Raw genomic sequence first — 18448 nt, 5'->3', positions numbered from 1 at the left:
TAGATGCCTCCTTTCTGCATCCTAAACTGCGCCGGAAGGGAGCTACTATTGCGGCCCCTTTGATGACCTCAGAAGGTCCCTTGGTGCATGCCGCTCTGTCACCATGCCTTCCCAGTCCAGTGCTCGCTGACCACTACCGTCCCCTGGCACTCCCGTTTTCTACTGGTAAACTATGAACCCAGCACTTTTCAGGTGGGATTTTCAAAGGTGTTTGGGCTTGGCCTGATTTTGCTCCCCACGAAATCAAGGGACGTTTCACCACTGACTTCAATGGAGGCAGAGTTAGGCCAATGCTCAGCATGTTGGAAAACCCCACCCTTATGTCTTTAGCACACAAAGTCTTCATGAAGAAAACCATGTGGGGCTGTGGACTAGAGACAGCAGATGTGGGGGAACAAGATGCCTCCTAGGATTTAGAGCAGGGGATGTGTCAGGAGTGGAGCTCAGGCAACTGCGCGGCTCAGGGAAACAATTGTATCTACTCTGTTAAAAATCTTTATGCTTCCCATAGCAACGTCTTCGGCTGATGCTAAAGTTTCTCCAGCTAGATGTCTAAAGGTTATAGGCCAGGTTCCTCCTGTTTCCCATGAAAAGCTTTGCGTGGCAGATGGATGAAGTAGCTGCACTCTCATTGCTGGCTGTGCAAAGTTTTAAGAAGAGGAGATATGATTGTTTGAGATGTACTTCACCACTTTACCTCTCCAGCTCCTCAGCTAGTCTCTGGCCCTGGGTTTGGCCCCTCATGCTTAAATAAATTAATTGTTTATTAAAAAAAAACAACTAGGAAATTCCCCCACAAAAAACACTTTAACTTAGAGTTAAAGTTGCCCAAGTGTATTTCGTCACAGCACCACAAACACTGAAAAACAGAGGAATCCTAAGTTAGGGCAATATGCCCATTCTATACAATACCCAGTCTCCAAGCATTAGTCCAAGACCATCACAGTTCTCAATCGGAGCAACACACTAAAGACCCTGTCTAAATGCATCATCAGTACACAAGTCAAAGAACTGAAAATCACACTGCAATGCACAGCCTGACCATGATCTGTTAGTTTATTTCCTTATATAAGGTTATGAATATATATAAAGACACTCTGTGTGTGTGTGTGTGTGTGTGTGTGCGCGCGCACATTTCAATAATATTTGTGTATGGCTTTATTTAGCAGCATGTATTTGACTGGTTTTTAAGGCCATGAGGTAGATATTGGTTAGAAATTTGTGGTTTTGATAAGATAGGAAATGATTCACTTGCAATCAACTTTGGATTCTTTCTCTGTCTGGTGGCTGGTATATGGGGATGCTGAGATTGTAATTTGATTATGGTAATGGAGAGTAAATGTGGTGCTGGAAGGTTAAAAGTTAAGGCTGGCGTGATAGCGTGAGGTTCAGCTCTCCAGGGGACAGACTTGCTGAATGGAGTGTGACTATGATGGAGAGGGTGGCAGTGCGCTGGAGTGGCTGGATGCTGGGTGGTTCTGAGAGATGCTCGGCCATGTCTGTGAACCCACCCTGTTATCAGAGTTTAGACCCTCTGTAAGGCTGTTTATTGAGCCCATGTGCTCATTAACTCCACTGTGCGGGAAGCAGCTAGGCAGCCAGGATAGAGGCGGTGCTGGAGAAAAGCCTTAAAGAGACAGCTAGACCAGTTGAGAAAGCTTCAGCAGAGGGCTCAATCATGGTAGTGGGTTGTTTTTTTTTTCTTTTGAGCCATCTAGTCAGGCTCAGCCCCACGCAGTCAGTGAGTTTGGAAGCTTACTCCAGGTCTCTTGGCCCTGTCAAGGTCAGGGTAGGGACTCCTCCCCATCCCATTTGATCCCAGAAGTGGGGAGCCTGGACACCCTCTGCACAAGGCAAGGAAGAAGACGATGACGTAATGAAATGGCAGAGAAATAAGAGTGAGCTCAGATTGCAGCCTTGCAGTGACAAGCACAGCAGGAGGCCCAGGCTGAGACCAACCATTCTTGTTGTGGTTCTTGAAGGTGCAGCAGCAGCTCCAGAAACAGCCACTTCAGAGACTTATTAACCCATGTGTACTGCCAGGGGACCATCCGAACTCAGCCCCTGTGGGCACAAGCACTAGGACCAGAAGATGGCTGCTATCCCCATTGGGAGAGGAGTCTTTGGCTCTGATGGCAGAGGCACATGTGCTGTGTACTGAGCTCTGCACAAGATGCTTCTGCCAGGGGCAGGTAGCTACTATCTTGGCCCAATTGGAAGAAAATAATCATCAGCGATTCTGAGACTGTGCCTGGAGGGCAGCCAAGCATATGGAGTGGGCAGTTCATTGGCCCGAACCCAAGATCCAAATAATAGGGCTTGATAGCGTGCCTGCAAGGACATACACATGGGAGCGCTAGGCCCAGCCCTCCAGACTGGTGAAGATGGCGCAGCAGCCAGGAGAATATCTGGAGGTGATTCCATTGCTGAGATCATCACTGCCACAGCTGCATCCTGAAGTGGAGGGGCAGTCAGGCTGACAGAGGGCCTTGGGCACTGCAAGGGGAGAGCCAAAAAAAGGCATTCGCCAAAAATACAAGGGGGAGCCACTTGTCTCTCCCTCAGTGTGTGTGTCATGTAGGAGGTTAGAGCTTGTGGAGGAGATATGAGCTATCTGAGGCCATGAGGTCTGGGGTAATCAGGGCTGTAGAGGGCTCATGCAGATAGGAGGCCATATTGGGGCAGCACTTTGCCTAGTGCCTGTGAGATGCGCCCACGTGCTAGTATGGGGAACTTCCTCACAACTGAGCCATTGCAGAAAGCAGGAGTCATTCGGGTAATCTGCTCCCATGGCAACTCCCAGATGTACCCTGTGCTGTAATCCCTTATGGACAAGGGGGCAAGAGGGTCCACTCGGGGTGCACACTGTTGCACACTGCACTTACCAGTTGTATTGGGGAGAGAAGGGGGTACATTCATGCCCCCTGAGGCCCCAAGGGTGATCATGGACCTCACTCAGGACACAGAAACTCGGCATATAACAAAGGGCCCAGGTCTCCTGGCAGCAGCATGAGACTTCGGGAGATGGATCTTGAATGGTGAAAACAAGGGCGTAACATTACTGTGGTCCCTGGTGTAAGGCTGCTGAACGGCTGGCTGCGTGGTTCATCAAGGTGAGTGTGGCTTGTCAACTCCAGCAGGAATATAAGGGGAAACCAGCAGAGAGTGTGAGTGTGTGTGTGTGTTGCTTCCTCTTTACACATGTTGTATGCCCCCCATCTCCTTAGACCAGAGGTGGCTAACCTGTGGCTCCGGAGCCGCATGTGGCTCTTCAGAAATTAATATGCAGCTCCTTGGCTGGTGCTGACTCCGGGGCTGGAGCTACAGGTGTCAACTTTCTACTGCTCAACCCCAGGCCCTGCCCCCACTCCACCCCTTACCCCAAAGCCCCACCCCTTCCCGCCCCCTCCCCTGAGCCTGCTACACCCTTGCTCCTCCTTGCTCCATCCCAGAGCCTCCTGTACACTGCAAAACAGCTGATCATGGTGGGCAGGAGGCAGGGGGGGGTGCTGATTGGTCGGGCTGCCGGCAAGCAGGAGGTGGTGGGGAGGGGGTGATGGGGGCTGCTGACGTATTACTGTGGCTCTTTGGCAATGTACATTGGTAAATTCTGGCTCCTTCTCAAGATCAGGTTGGCCACCCCTTCCTTAGACCGTAAGCTCGCCAGGGAGAGGATTGTGTCTTTGCATGTGAGCAGTAATAATAATAAAGGAGGCAAGAGCAAGGATAGATGAGGTCTGGAGGGGAACACTCAGGGAGGAAGCTTAGGCTGAGATTGACATTGCCACTGTAGCCAACCCCCAGGAAGGGGGTGAGTCTGGACACAGATTATGGGGCTGTGTGCGCTGTAGAGGATGGGGTAGGGACATAGCCTGGTCACCTAGACTAATGCTTGGAGACTGATATTCCTTTGGCTGTAACTGTTGTCTGAACTTGTGATTTCCTCGCTTTTTAGAGTTTGCATTGTTGGGAGAAAACCCAGTGAGCAACCTTAAGTCCATGGTGTGTGTGTGTGTGTGTGTGTGTGTGTGTGTGTGCGCGTGCGCACCATGGGATTCCCAGAAGCAGTCAGAAGTACTGCAGCTGTCAATGAGAGCAGAGTACGGCCAGTGTGGGGCCCTTTGGAGAACCCCATCGATCTAGTCTAAGGCATTTTGAGATCCTTTCAAATGCAAGGTGAGACTGAAATGGGCACTGTTATAATCGGCTTCCTTGGAGCCGAACTTGCCTGTGCTAGTGGCTCAGAGTTCTGGAGAAACATCACCTGTAGCACGCTGGATCCCATGTGCCTTGATCTGGTTTCCATGGAAGTCATTGGGCATCTTTCCACTGATGTCGCTAGGCACCAGCCGCATCATGGTGCGGCATTTCCCAATCAGGGTCGGGGGCACAGCTAGCCAACTGGGTGATAACTCACCAAACGGGCTATAGCCAAAGGCCACAGCACCTAAAATGAATCAACATTTTCTTGGGCTTCTCTATGAGGCTCCCCAGGGGCAAGAGCCCTTTCTTCATCCTAAGAAATAAAGGCCATTACCAGTCACGAGTAAAGTGGGGGCTTCCCAACCAGCCAAATAGCCAAGCGCCGCATTTGTTGTCTGAACGATTTTTTCTCTCTCTCTCATTTCATCAGTGGATGGAATTAAAAAAAGCTCTTTAGAATAGTTAAGCACAATAGGAATGGCGGGTCTGTTCTGAACACCCCCCCCCTCCGCTCCCCATTTCTGATAGCCATAATGACCCTGTAAACACTAAATGGCATTTGAGTGCATTAAGCAGCAAACTCTCTGGTGACATAGCAATTACGGCTCTGAAATAGATTTGGTGCGTCACGGAAGATAAGGGTTTTGAAAGTTGCTGTTGTGATTATAGCTTGTAACGCCAACAAATAACAGGCTTCAAAATAAGAGGCTGCCAAAAGAGCCATTGTGGTTTTGCCTCAGTGATGGCACGTAAATTGCTATTCATGTCCTAAGTGTACTTGAGTATGCCAGTCTCCGGGCAGCAAAGTTGGCTCAGTGTCTCTCTTTACACAGCCTGTCATTGTTGGGCTGATAATCTGTGATAATTGCTGCCTCTTGCAATGGTCAGAGATGTGTAAGGGCGTATGCTGTGTCTTCCGTGAAGCCATCAGCAATGTGTGTCTGTCCCTGTGTGTGGTGTATGGACAAAAGTGACTGCGGGTGCCTGCTTACTGTCTGACCTTGGACATTTGTGTTGATAGGTGTACGTGTTGTGTGTGCACAGCGTGAGGATGGGTGTCCGCAAGCAGAGGAGGCGTGTGGGTGTGTGTAGGCGTGTATGTGTGGTATTCGTATACAATGTGACCATGGGTGAGTCTATATATGAATGTGTACACAGGGTGAATATAAGCAGCTGCCTTAAGCTGAGTGTGTGTGTCAATGTACATATGTGTGTAGTGTGACTGCAAGTGTTTGTATACAGGCCTCTATGTTGTGCATGCATGCATATGTGTACACAAAGTGAATGTCTGCCATAGGCTGTGTATGCGTGTGGAAGTATCTATTAGAGCAGTGTGAATAGGGATTTTTTTTTGTTCAAACTGAAAAATAAAATTAAAACAATTTCTTTTGGGTTGACCCGAAATGAAATTTTTTCAGTGAACCAAAAAACTTGGAAAAAGTTTTGTTTGGAGTGGCATGTAAATATTTTGTTTCTTTCCTGAGTTTAACCTTTTTGTAAATGAAACTGAAGTAAAATTTGAAACAAAATGTTGTTTCAAGTCCAAAAATCAAGCTGTTTCATTTAGAAAATCAAAATCAAAATTTTGTTTTTGTTGAGAATTTTGGTGCGTCTGAAACAATTCAGCAAATTCAACACAAATTCACAAAATGTTTCCGAATCTGCATATTTGGGGCAGGGGAGTTTTGGCTGAAAATTTTCATCTGGCTCTAGTATATGTACGAACATGTATGCCATCTGAGTGTATCTGAGCGCACAGGCTTTGTATGCAGAGAGTGTGTGTGTGTGTCTGTATATTCAGCTTCTGCACAAAACTGTTCTTTCATGGACAGCTTGTTGTAGCAATTGATACAGAGTAGCTTGGTTGCAGCTGTTTATCTGGCTGGGTTTGTCCCTCCTTTCTGTAGCCTACACTGCTGATGCATCGCCTGCGTTTGGTGGCTGTGGGGCATTTCCTCCTGTTGGGATCATTTCTCCCCAGCCATGCCGTTGCTGGAGGGATGTAGGCAGGGAATCCAGGCACACCCCACCCACCTTTGCCCACGGTAGCTGTGGTAATGGCATATGGCCTGTTTGCAGACACACACGCTTGGTGCTGACATCAGCCGCTTTGGGGCACCCTATCGTATTTCTGGGCTGCAAATGAGACTTTCATATAGGACCAGGCTAGCTCGGGCTGTCACAGATAGTGATGTATTCTCTGCATCAGTGGAGCAGTACGGAAGCAGGTGCAGAGGAGGAGAGGCGAGAGAGAGATGGCTCAGGCATATCGTAAACAGGACAGCGGCTGCCACCGACTTGGGCGCTGGCAGGAATTTGGAAGGATTAATTAAAGTTGCATCGAATCAACGTCAGAGCGAGGTAAGGAGGCTGTGTGCACATCTGCTTCTCTCCAAAGGGGTCAGGCAGCTAGCGGAGAGAGGTGGCAGCCAAGGAATGGCTGGTAACATTCTGTTCCCCTTCTCCTCCTGCCATAGTCTCCAGTAGTGTGCTGGAGAGAGCAGGTCCCTCTTCCCCACTCTAATGATGTGACTGTGGCTAGAAAAGCACATCTTTATCCATCATCTCCCTAAGACACACACACTCCACAGCCTGGGATACAGTTGGCAGAGCCCCACTCTGCTTTGCAGACAGCCAGCAGGATTGTGGGCCAACCTGTGACAGTGACATCCCTGGGGCTGCTGAAGGAAGGAAGAGAGACCGTGGCGCTTGTGGTGCCAGTCCACAGAACAATGGGGTTTTCCTGCTCGCCAACACGGTGAATTTGTTGTGGAGTCACTGAGAGGGAATAAATCCTGAAACCCAGGAGGTCATTGCACAGGGTCCTTTCCCAGACGTAATTGCACTTTAAGACAAATGAGTGCTCAGAGGTGGCTTGTTAGTGGTTTTTATTCTACTTAATAACCCGCAGGAAAGCCAGGTGTGGGATTACCCTGGGTGTTGATGTGGCAATAAGGAAGGTCGGCCAGCATCCCAAATTCTGCAGCATCAGACACAGCTCACGTCCTGCAGCCCAGCCAGAGTTTGGCTGGGATCCTGGGACCAGTTCAACCATGAGGGCCCTTTTCAGGGGTTGGTTCCTGTATGGAAAGGGATTTCCTGAGGCCCCCTAGGCCAGCCTGGATTGGGGGCGCTTACTCCTGAGTGTGCTCACCGTAGAGATCACAACCCCACCGGCCTTTGAATGGCACAAGAGACCTGAGCAATTTCATATCTATAATACTCTTCCTCCCCAAGGGGTTCTCAGCCCCTCTGTCAGGGCCCCATCTCCTCCCTGCTTTCATACCTGCTGCCCATTAGCAAGACTCAGCCTCACATCCAGCCAGAGAGGACTTCCGTCGTTACCCCACAGGGAGCGTGGTAGTTACCGTACACGATGTGCACACAGCTCCTCCGGAGGTGCTGCTTCCCCCTTCTGCCATCCTAGCTCTCTCTGTCTCTGTCCTAGCATGGCGGAGCATCAGCCCAGGAGCAGGTCTCCATTATAGCAGTTTAGGCTATTCGGTATTGGCAGTAGGGGCCAGACAGGCCGAGTCCTCTGGTTAACCCCAGAAGAGGACAAGCTTGGGCAGGTTTTCTCCACGTGGCCATGCCAGCATGCCTCAACTGGAAGGGCCACTCTGGTGGGCGAGAGGGGAGCCCTGTTTCCATGTCCTTTCTTGAGTCTCTGGTTTCTCAGCTGAAACGGTTAGCTGGGGGCTGGTCAGTGCTAGTCCGTAACTCTTAGCAGTATGGTGCTTTTCATTTTTCAAAGCATTAGCTGATCCCCCCCCCCAATATTCCTGCGAGGCAGACAGGGTTCATTATCCCCCTTTCACAACTGGCCAGGTGAGCCCAAGGCTGCCCAGGGAGAGATGGTGTGAGAGTTGGGGTTGTGACTCGCTGTCCACAGCGCAAGGAGAGTTTCTTTGTGGGCCCATGAGACCCTTGCCTTGGGAAGCGTGACATGTTTTCTGTTGTGGGGATACCTGGTTCTGTGAGGTGTTGGGGAGAAGCACATTAGACCCTCGGTGGTGGTGCTGGGTTTTCTGACATAGACACTTGACCATTAGAAACTGGATGGTGGGCGTATAAACCTCAAAGATGTCAAAGATCCATCAGAGAGTGACAGCTTTTAGTGACTGCTCACCTCAGTGGTATTTAACTGGTGATCAAGGCGGTACCACTGAAGGGATCCATATTTCATTCTTGACCCGCTATGCCATGTAGCCCCTCCATGCGGGACAGTCTTTCAGTATGACTGGAGAGCCAGCATAGAATCATAAGGCCTGGAAGAGATCCCGAGAGGTCTTCTAGTCTAGTCCACCGTAGGACTAAGTATTATCTAGACCATCCCTGACAGGTTTTTGTCTAACCCAATCTTAAAATGTAATTTGCATGCAATTTCAAGACTCTTCTGATCCTGCTTGCTGGTGCCCGGCACCTCCCCTCACTCCCCAATGGAAAGCGCACATCTGTGCAGACGTGCCTGCCCCAAAATGACCTCAGAATGCTTGGGGTTTTTTTCTTTACATGTTCAGAGGGTGCCTCTGTCTATTCCAGGTATCACCTTGCATGCGTAACCCATCGAGCCAGCAGGCTATTTATTAACAGAACCAGGAATTTAATCTGGCCTCTTACCCCTGTATCCTAACATGGCATCTAGATGATGTTGCAACCATGATAAAAACTTGAAAGCAAATTTCACGCAGGTGAAAAGGGCCAGCTCAACAGTCCCTAGAGAGAGCTGCTGCCTCCCCAGACTTGCAAGCATCTCATGCTTCCCTGAAACACACTGCTCTGTGACTCCCAGCTTTCTGGAGCCCTCCTTAGAGTTCAGCTTGAATCTGCCAGCTCGATGAGTCACTCCAAGCCATGTCAGCTTATACTCAGGGCATGGCTTCATTTCACACCCAGGGACACACGCATGAAGGGACAGTTTTACCGTGGCACTTGACGGCTGAAAAATGTCTCCTGCATAGGAAAAATCACACAGTATGTGGCAACTTTGCAACCCACACAAAAGAAAATATAATCCGTCGGGCAGGTAGTGATGAAACGAGCTGAGCCAGATAAGGGGGAGGTGGAGTAATGGCTCAGGGCACTCCACCTCCACCAAACCCCATCCCATCAGATTCTGCATCCAATGGGATGAGCTGGTGTCTTTCAGGTACAGAGGAGAGACAAAGCCCGCCTCCTAGTTGAAGGCTATTTGCTTGGATGGCCAGCCAGTCTCAAAAAGTGTCTATACCTGCAGGTGTCCAACCCACATCAGCACTGGGCGCTGCTCCTTTGTTTGTGGTATGTGTGCAGGTGTGTGTGTACACAACGCCTAGCACAAAGGGCTCCAAGACTGGAGTTTCTAGACACTAAACTAATACAAATAATCATATTAGTATAAACAGGGCAGATATACAGTGTCTCGCCCTGCTTTGAGCTGCACCGGGCCAGATGTCCAAGTTTTGCCAGCATAGGCACCCAAAATGTTTGGGTTGGAAAGTTTCAACTTTTCACCCAAAATTTAACAATGGTTGTATTTGGACGGAATGTTTTCGGGGTTTTGACCACAAATGTCGAGGGAAGTGCTTTCCGTGAAAATAGTGGTTTAGTCGAAACCTCAGTTTTCTGGCTTTGACAGACAAATATTGACCAGCCCTAATTTGGAGGTATCACCATCCCCTGGCCCCGTGCAGCACGCGGTTGTGGCATGCAGTCGTTCAAAGTCTGCTCTCCTCAGGTGCTGCACAGGGCGGGGGGGCAAGTCTGTGGCTGTGCTTGGAGGGGCTGCACTGAGCAAATACGGGCAAGTGGAAGCAGCCTCCGGTCAGCAAAGCCAATGGTGGGGATGGAGTCTGCCTGTGAGGTGGCGTTCAGGGCAGGTTGTCCCCTGGGGCAGGACTGAGGTACCAAGGGGCTCAGGGCCAGATTTTTAAAGGTACTGAGGTGCCTGAAGATGAGCCGGGCCCTCTGTCTCCAGTAATATGGAGCAGCTTGGCAACAACAAAATGTGTGAAGTGGCTGGAGCATGGTAGGAGCCAGCCAGGGGCAGAGGAGAAGGGAATGTTGGGTTTGGCCGTCCTGTTGATATAAAGCAACTGACTGAGCTCTTTGTTTCCCTCAGGCTAATGGAGGTTGGCAAGATGCTACTACCCCCTCATCAGTGACCTCCCCTACAGAAGGCCCTGGCAGCGTCCACTCTGATACCTCCAACTGATCTCCCAGCAAATCGCATCCCTGGCTGACCCCAGCCCCACTCGGGGCCTGGGGTGGGAGGGGAGGGTGCTCTCCTGACACTGAAGCAGTCAGACTGGAGGTGGAACCAATCGGCTAAACACAGCAAGAGTCGCCTTCTCTTCTCTTCGTCGGGATGCTTTTTTCAGCCAATCTGGACACTTCTTTATACTCTTTTCCCTTTTTTTTCTGGGCAGAAGCCATCTCTCCCCTCGCCACCACTCCCTCCCCAACCTTCTCCCTGAAGGATATTTTCAACAGTTAGAAGAATTTAAAGAGGGGGAAAAACAACAACAACAACAACAAAAGCATCTGTCCATTTCCATGCTGGTGTTTTGAGGAGCAAAATTTACCTCACTCCTTTGCTAACAGGCAACCCACTTCCTTCAGCTTCTCTTGCGCTCACACTACCTCTTAGCAGGAATACTTCACATCCGCTCTCTTCTGCTGCTGCTTCACCACTCTTCTGGTTCTGGGGACAGAGCTAACAGGACGCTTTCCTGTTCTGAAGCAATCCCAAAACCTCAGTGAGTCACCCCTGGGGCATTTCCAGTGACAGGGCGGATAAATGCATTCCCAGTGCTGCCAGGCGTGTAGGAAAAGGGAGCAAAACTCCTCTGCTGAGGCTCTCCTTGCTTTCAAAAGGTACCAGGACACTGTGCTTGCAAACAGGTGTAAACAGCAAACACTAACCCTTCCCTCTGCCACCATGCTTTGCCTCAGACCCCAAACACCAGCCATTCAGCTCTGCAGCAAACACACATGGCATTTGCCAATGTGCAAAGAACCAAAAATATCCAATATTCTTTGCATCATGGTACTTCTAGGAAGGACACAGCAGAGAGCAGTGAGTGAGAAACTGTGGGCATCTGTAATGCTAACACTTAGCACTCAGATAGTTTTACCCAATCAAAGCGCTGCAGAAACACCGATGAGCGATTGATGAGGATGGGGCCGATTTGCACGACACTTATCTCTGTAGTGTCTTTTCTTGTTGGCACCGAGAGCGTTGCACTGAAAAGCAAGCCGGGCCTGGCCCATGTTGTGTTCTGAGGGGGTGTGCATGCCTACCTGCTGGGGGGTTGGATGGGCCTGGGGTGCCCCTTCTGCAGTTACAGTGAGAAACAGGCTCATGTACCCATTGGTACAAGTTAGCCCTTAAAAGGTGTTCAGATAGCATCCTGTGAATTAGCAGGCATAAATGTTCCTTATAGCCAACAGATGAGCAGTGAAGACTGAAGGGTGAGGGGAGAGATGGATGCACACAGCCAATACATAAGTTGAATGGACTGGATACTTTCAGTAGCTTTTAATAAACCGGGTCTGTTTTTGTCGGGGGGGAAATGCCCCATAAACTAAATAATTTTCTAGTTTGGGGATTTCTTTCAAATTAAGTGCCGGTTTCAGTCCTGCACCTTTTTGTGAATCTAAGATGTGACCTGATAAGTACTAAAATAAATCATGTAACATTCCACCCAGCCAATCGGCACCCAGGATCTTTCAGCATTTTGTAGCAGGAGGGTTTGCGTCCAGTGTTGGTTCTCCTGCAGCGCTTGGTCAGCTGTAGGGAAGAGGGGCTCCTGATTGGCCATGTGATTATTCGTATCTATCCATGCACCTCTGAGCATATCACCTGCACTCTGGCCACTGACCTCCACTGGCTTTTTTTCCTACCAATTCTGGTATTAGTGTAGTGCAATTATTGAGCTGCTTCAAGTAGCCACCATTTGAAATCAAAGCTCTGCCAGAAAAATAGCCATCCCTCCACTGAAAAAAATGTAGATTGATTTGAGGCCAGACATGGGCAATAAACAGTCCCACAAGAGTTTATGGTCTTGAAATACTGAGCCCCTGCAAAAGCTAGAATTGGGAGCATGATTCTGTTGAAATGGGAAAGTCCCAACTTACTTACCAACAGGATGTACAACACTTACTAATAACCCTGGGAGGCTCCAAGGTATTGGTTTTGACATTTGTGCCTATTTTTTAAGTAGATGAACTAATTTGGCTGGATTGTGTAGGTTTCTAAAATGTAGATACTTAGCTCTTCCTTCTGCCCCTGAGTCTTGTACAGTTGGATTCAAAGCTTTTTAGAAACGTGGACAAAAAATAACCAACAAATTCTCTCACTGTCTCCCTACAATTTTCCAGTCAGCTGTGGTGCTGAGACACCCATGGTTGGAGGTGGAGGGATACAAAAAATAGTCCCAATCAAGGTCCAACATGTGAGCTCCGCCCCACACACACTTTACCCACAATGGTAAGCAGTTCTTCCACAAGTAGTCCCTGCACTGTAGTTCATTGTTTTTCATGGTTGTTACTACTCACCAGTGGGAGTAAATTGCCCCATTTGGTCCTAAGCGTTGAAAAATTGTCTAGGCCATCCCTACAGGGCATGTATAGGACACATGATGGGGCAACATGCTATCCTTGGACTGACTGGGACAGCGCATGACGCTGCCAATCGGGCGGTGTCCCATCCCACATCTGTGTCTATAAAGCTTTTATACTGCATCCCGTCATCACGTATTCTCTCTTGCCTCGTAGCTAGGTGATACACACACACAAACACCAAATCGCCCCCCAGATGTTCTCCCAATATGGCGTCTTGGTTACATCACAGCCTAAGGCCTTGGTCTAGCCAAGAACTTAAGTGCATGCTTAACTTGAAGCATGTGACCAGTCCTGTTGAAGTCAGTGATTTCAGTTGACAAATGGGAGTGCTTATGGGCTTACATTTCAGCATGTGCTTAAGTGCTTTGCTGGAGTGGAGTCTGTGGTCCAGATCCTGTGACTGGCTCTAGACAGGTGGACCCCCCCACACACACACCCCACTGGCTGCATGGTGCCTCAGGGAAATGAAGGTGCAAGGGCCGTCTGCAGAGCCAGCTGTGATGGTACCTCTTGAAAATGAATCATTTGAGAAACAGATTTAAAGCCATGCCAACATAAAGCAGCCTGCCCCTGGCAATCCCTGGTCTGCTTGAGAATCGAATTGCGCCATTCACCTCCAGTGCAGCAGGGACCAGTCCTCGGTGGTTAGCTGAAGCTGCATTTATCCTCCCTCTCATTCTCCCATTCCCCATGGCATGACATCGACTCCTTTATGGTATTTAATGCATCACATTTTTCGGTTTCCTTTTTCATTCCTTTTACATTTGTTGTTGCTGACTGGTCGGTTGCCTTTTTCTCACAAACTTTGAATTTTTTTTCTTTTTTCTGCCCAGAAAATCCTAACTTCGATACCAAAAAAACAAAAAAAACAAAATGGAATAAAAACAAAACAAAAACAAAAAAACCTGCAGAAAATTTAAAAAAAAATTAAAAAAATAAAAATTAAAAAAAAAATCTTGACGATTCTTTCAGCTTTATTAACATTTTCCATTGTTTCTTGCGATTTGTGTCTTGTTCTTTGTAGCATTGATGATAATGAACATTTGATAATGAATGTTCTTGTATATTCAGATAAAGGAAAAAAACCAAAAAAGCAGTCTGAATTTAATAGTGTTTATAATAAAAAAAAAAAAATTAAAAATGACCCTCATAGCACGCAAAAGTGAACGGGGAAGAATTTCCACTCCAGTTCTTTCTGTGGCAAAAAGCGCTTCATTCCTGTATAGTTTATAACACCAAACTACCTACATTCATCTTCTCTTTTGGTTTGGTTTTTTTCCATTTTTTTTAATTTTATTTTGTTTTTAATTTTTCTCGCATTTGTGAATTAGTTCAAGAATGCTAGAAAACTGTAGAGTTGTGCACACTCATCTCCTCTTACACAATGTTTAAAAAGTGACAGTAATTCATTTTGTAAAACTTAAAAAAAAATGGTTGGAATAGTGAGCATAATAGGTACATTCTAACACTTTATGTTTATTAACGTTGAGACCCAGTTAATTACGTTTTCTTTTTGTTTTGTGTTCCTGTTTTTTTCCTTTTGGGGGCAATTATGATGATGATGATTATTATTATTTTTAAATTGTCCAGGACTATGGCCTTGTAAACTTCCCTTCCTCCACTTTTGATGTATATTCAAGGTGATGTGAAAAGCTTAATTGGCAAAAATCCATTTTTTTTGGTTTGATTTTTCTTGTGGAATTGGATCCGCTGTGAAAGGACTTCACCCTGTTCCCTCTCCCTGAAAATTCAAACATTGCCGATCTTGGGCTCGCTCAAGTTCAGCGGAAGTTATGAGCCTAAATACCTTTGTAGAGCTGGGCCTAAGTGCCATGGTGTGGGCCAAGACACTCATCCTGCTAGGTGCTGAGTGCTTCAGCAAACGGATGAGCACTTGCAGGGGCAAGATTTAGCTATGGACCCCAAACCACACCTACTTAGCAAAGCTTTTCAGCATGTGCTTAAGTGCAGTTACGGTCAACTGAGCACATGGTGAAAGTTAAGCACTTGCTAAACGTAAGGATGTTTCAAAGGAATTTAAGGTTGTTCAGCACCCAGATCCCATTGCATCTCTGTCTTAGGTGCTGTTGAAAATCCCAGGCTGAACTGCTTTGCTGAATAGGGATGGACTTCATACTCAAATGCTTTCCTGAATCAGGGCCCCTGTGAAATGGAAGACTTAGTCTCTAGGCTCAACCCTTTCAAATTGTAGCAGACCCAGCCTTTCACAGCACAGCTGGCAGTTTCTGTCTATAATTCTGAGCTCTGTCAAATGATAGGGTTTTGCCTTCCTTTTCATGATTGATCCCAGCAAAATCTTGCTGCTTCTCCTAGGGCTTGATCAAACCTCATTAAAGCCAATGAAAGGCTCCAGTGAACTTCAGATCAGGTCTAAAAGCACTGGCCCAAAACACGATGTTTACAAAAATATCACTCCAGAACTTTGGCCGTTACCATAGATTACATCAATATTTTGAATAAATGGATCCTCCTGTTCTGATCACCTTGTTAGAACTGGTGTGGAGTTTTTTTTCTCTCTTGTGTATTGAGAAGCTTCCCTGTTTCCTCGTTGCCTGATCTAAACTCAGTTAGGACCTCATCCAAAGCCTACTGACGTCAATGGAAATACTTTTTCACACAGCATGTAATTAGACTGTGGAACTCATTGCCACACGATGTCACCGAGGCCAAGAATATAGCAAGATTCAAAAAGAAGCTGAAGATTTATATGGATAACAAGGATACCTAGAGTTACAATACTAATAAAGAGTAATGAAAGGGAGAGGAAAAAACTCACGTTTCAAGGATTAAACCAATCTATTAGGGCTCAGGATGAGCCCTTCATGGGCCGGAGGGAGGGAGGGAGGTCGCCCCACATCTGCTTGTCGTGGAGTTTCTTGCACCTTCCTCGGAAGCATCCCTTGCTTGCCACTGTTGGAGACTGGATACTGGATTATACAGATCATGGGTCTGGACCAGTATGACTGTCTTAGGAAAAGAATTCCGCATACCTCAAGTGGGCTTTGGATCAGGCGCTAAGGTAGACCACACTTTCACCAGTGCATGAACTGGACAGGAAGTTTGGAGATGAGTAAGATCTGGGCCTGTGGCCTCCGATCCTGTGACCACTTACACATGTGCTTAAATTTACATGCATCAGGAGGCGACTGTTTTCACTGGGCCACCTCCCATGCAGAAAGTTAAGCACATGTATAAGTGTTTGTCGAACCAGAGGGCTGTATTTGGAAGGCAGATGTAGTTAGCATGATAAAGGAAATTAAAATACCGGTTACCTCCTGAAAACGATACAGTTAAAGGTCCCAGTTCAAGGAGAGAGGTTTATAAAACCATTAATTTTAACTTTTTTTTTCTTTTAAAGAGATCCAAAAAAAAGCCCTCAACTTTTCACATCACTAATTGATTTTGCTTTTTATCTTGAAGCTTCCTAGAATACTTTAGCTTTCACACTCATGGTAGTGTTATAATTATTAAAATATAAATCAGACATTGCAGGGTTTTTAAAAAAATAATTCGCACTGCAAACCCTTTTCTTCTTGTAAAGATGTTCCAGTTGTTCTGAATTGCTTTTTCTTTGCTTTGCTTTGCCTTTTTTTTTCTAATGGATTCCGATTATAAAACCTAAAAAGACTCTGCTGTGACTTGGTTTTGAAACTTTAAGCTTTTCTGCTTCTGTAAAGACAAAGGCCTATGTCTTTTTGACCCCAACTGAAACTTTTATGTTCTATAATGTTACTAACAAGGTGTAGGTTTTACAGTCTCCTGATTTGTACTGGTAATGCATATTCCAAATAAATAGTTTCTTTTGTTGCAAACACTGGTGTATTTCTTGCAGGCAAAACCAAACTGCTGAATATGTATGGTATTTTATATTCAAAGGCAAAACATAAGCATGACACAAAGCGGAAGCTAGTTGGAAAGTCAATTTGAAGGGCTGTGTATTAATCAACTCACATTCACCCCAAACCCAGCTCTGCCAATGCACCTCAATCCTGACCTGCAACACTGTCATACCACAGAGCTGGGGCATCCATAGATCTCAGAATGATTCACAAAGGAGGTCAGTATCATTAGGCCTATATTACTGATGGGGAAACTGAGGCACAGGGCAGTATCATGACTTACCCAAGGTCACCGAGCAGTTCAGTGGCAGAGCTGGGAATACAACCCAGGTTGCCTGAGTCTCAACCCAATGCTCTGTCCACTAGGCAACACTGCTTCCCCTTAAGCTTTCTTATTCGGTAGCACAACTTTCTGTCAAAAAAGTGCTGAAAGAAGCCATCTCCACTGAATCCACCTACTGGTGTCTCTTTGTTCAGGCCTCTTGTGTCTCCACCTAGTGATAGCATGTCAGTCAGTCTGTATTTTGCACGCAGCTCTGTCAGTGCACCTTGTAACTGACCTACTTGTTGCACTGCCTCTAGTCCAGCCCTGAGCAAAGATGTCAGATTCTGCTGAATTGCCTTCCAACAGTCATTCTTCCTCAGCATCACAGCGCTGTAAGAGACACGGCTCCTGGAAAAGCTCCTGACTTGGTCTGCCACAGCTACAGGTAGTCCTGGGTAGCTAGGATCATGAATGTAAAAGGAGGACAGGTACGAAGACGAGACTTTTCCAAGAGCAATTAATTGCTGCTCTCACTCTTTGCCATGACATGTCATCCTGTCCCCACAGAACGTCAGCCGGTTGCAAAGAGATGCTGTCACAGAAGCTAGAGAGGGAATGGACTTATTAGTGCATCTGCTTCATCTTCCCCACCCTGGCCACTGCTGGAGACTTCTCTCCCATGTAGTCTCCCGGGTTTTTGCAGCCTGGTTTCACATGACCCCAGAGATGGAGCTTTCACCATGTCTCTTGGGAAACTAATGGGGCTCTGCCACGATTAGGAAACACTGCCTGGTGTTCAGCCGACGTTGGCTTTAGCTCAGTGGCGTCCCCTTACTAACGCATGGCAGAGGGTAATGGTGAATCACACTTTAGGTGCTTGGTGTGCAGTGCTTCCTGAGAAACCTTAGCCATGATGTTCCCCACATGGAATTCTGGTCTCAGTATTTCTCCACAAGTGGCGCTCCCTTTCCAAGGAAAGTGTGTCTAATATTTTGGAAACAACTGACTCTGAGTTCCACTTTGATTGTTAACAACAGTCCAGACAACGTACAAAAACATCATGGGCTAAAACATGGCAGAGCCCTGAATAAAGAAGTGAACCATTCAACCCCGGAGCGAGCTCCTGAGGTATGTCTACACTGCACCTGAAGGAGTGATTGCAGTACATGTAGACATACCCAAGCTAGCTTTGATCTGGCTACCTCACGTACCAGTAGCAGTGAAACCGCAGCAGGACAGGCTAGCCACCTGCGTGTATGGGTGCAGGGGAACCTGGGGATGTAGCCTGCAGCTTCACTGTTATTGGTGCCCAAACTAGGTAGCTTAAAGGTAGCTGAGGCATGGCTACCTGAGCTGCAATCACACTTCCACTTGCAGTGTGGACATGCCCGTGTAGACAGAGTCCCGCCTGGGGGACAGCCTCAGTGTTAAGCCTTAAAGCCTGGGCCATGGTTCGTCCCCTTAGTCTGACTTTTTCTTGGTTGTGGAAGGAGGCAAGCGGGGCACCGCTGTTCTG

General features: G+C 47.4%; 1 protein-coding gene across 5 annotated transcripts in view; it reads left to right on the top strand.

The window, feature by feature from the left end:
- The window catches only part of PBX1 (PBX homeobox 1), a 253703-nt gene extending 241801 nt beyond the window's left edge, over positions 1-11902 (top strand). For 3 of the 5 annotated variants that reach the window (XM_050963285.1, XM_050963284.1, XM_050963288.1), the window contains one exon: positions 10304-11902. In XM_050963285.1, coding sequence (XP_050819242.1) covers positions 10304-10396 — 93 coding nt within the window. In that variant the 3' untranslated portion in view covers positions 10397-11902. The remainder of the gene's footprint in view (positions 1-10303) is intronic. The other 2 variants (XM_050963289.1, XM_050963287.1) reach the window with 1 other exon arrangement.
- Positions 11903-18448: the final 6546 nt, after the last annotated feature.

This window comes from Gopherus flavomarginatus, chromosome 7 (assembly GCF_025201925.1).
Source record: "Gopherus flavomarginatus isolate rGopFla2 chromosome 7, rGopFla2.mat.asm, whole genome shotgun sequence".
Classification (NCBI taxonomy): Eukaryota; Metazoa; Chordata; order Testudines; family Testudinidae; genus Gopherus; species Gopherus flavomarginatus.
This window is presented reverse-complemented; position numbering and strand designations above follow the sequence as displayed.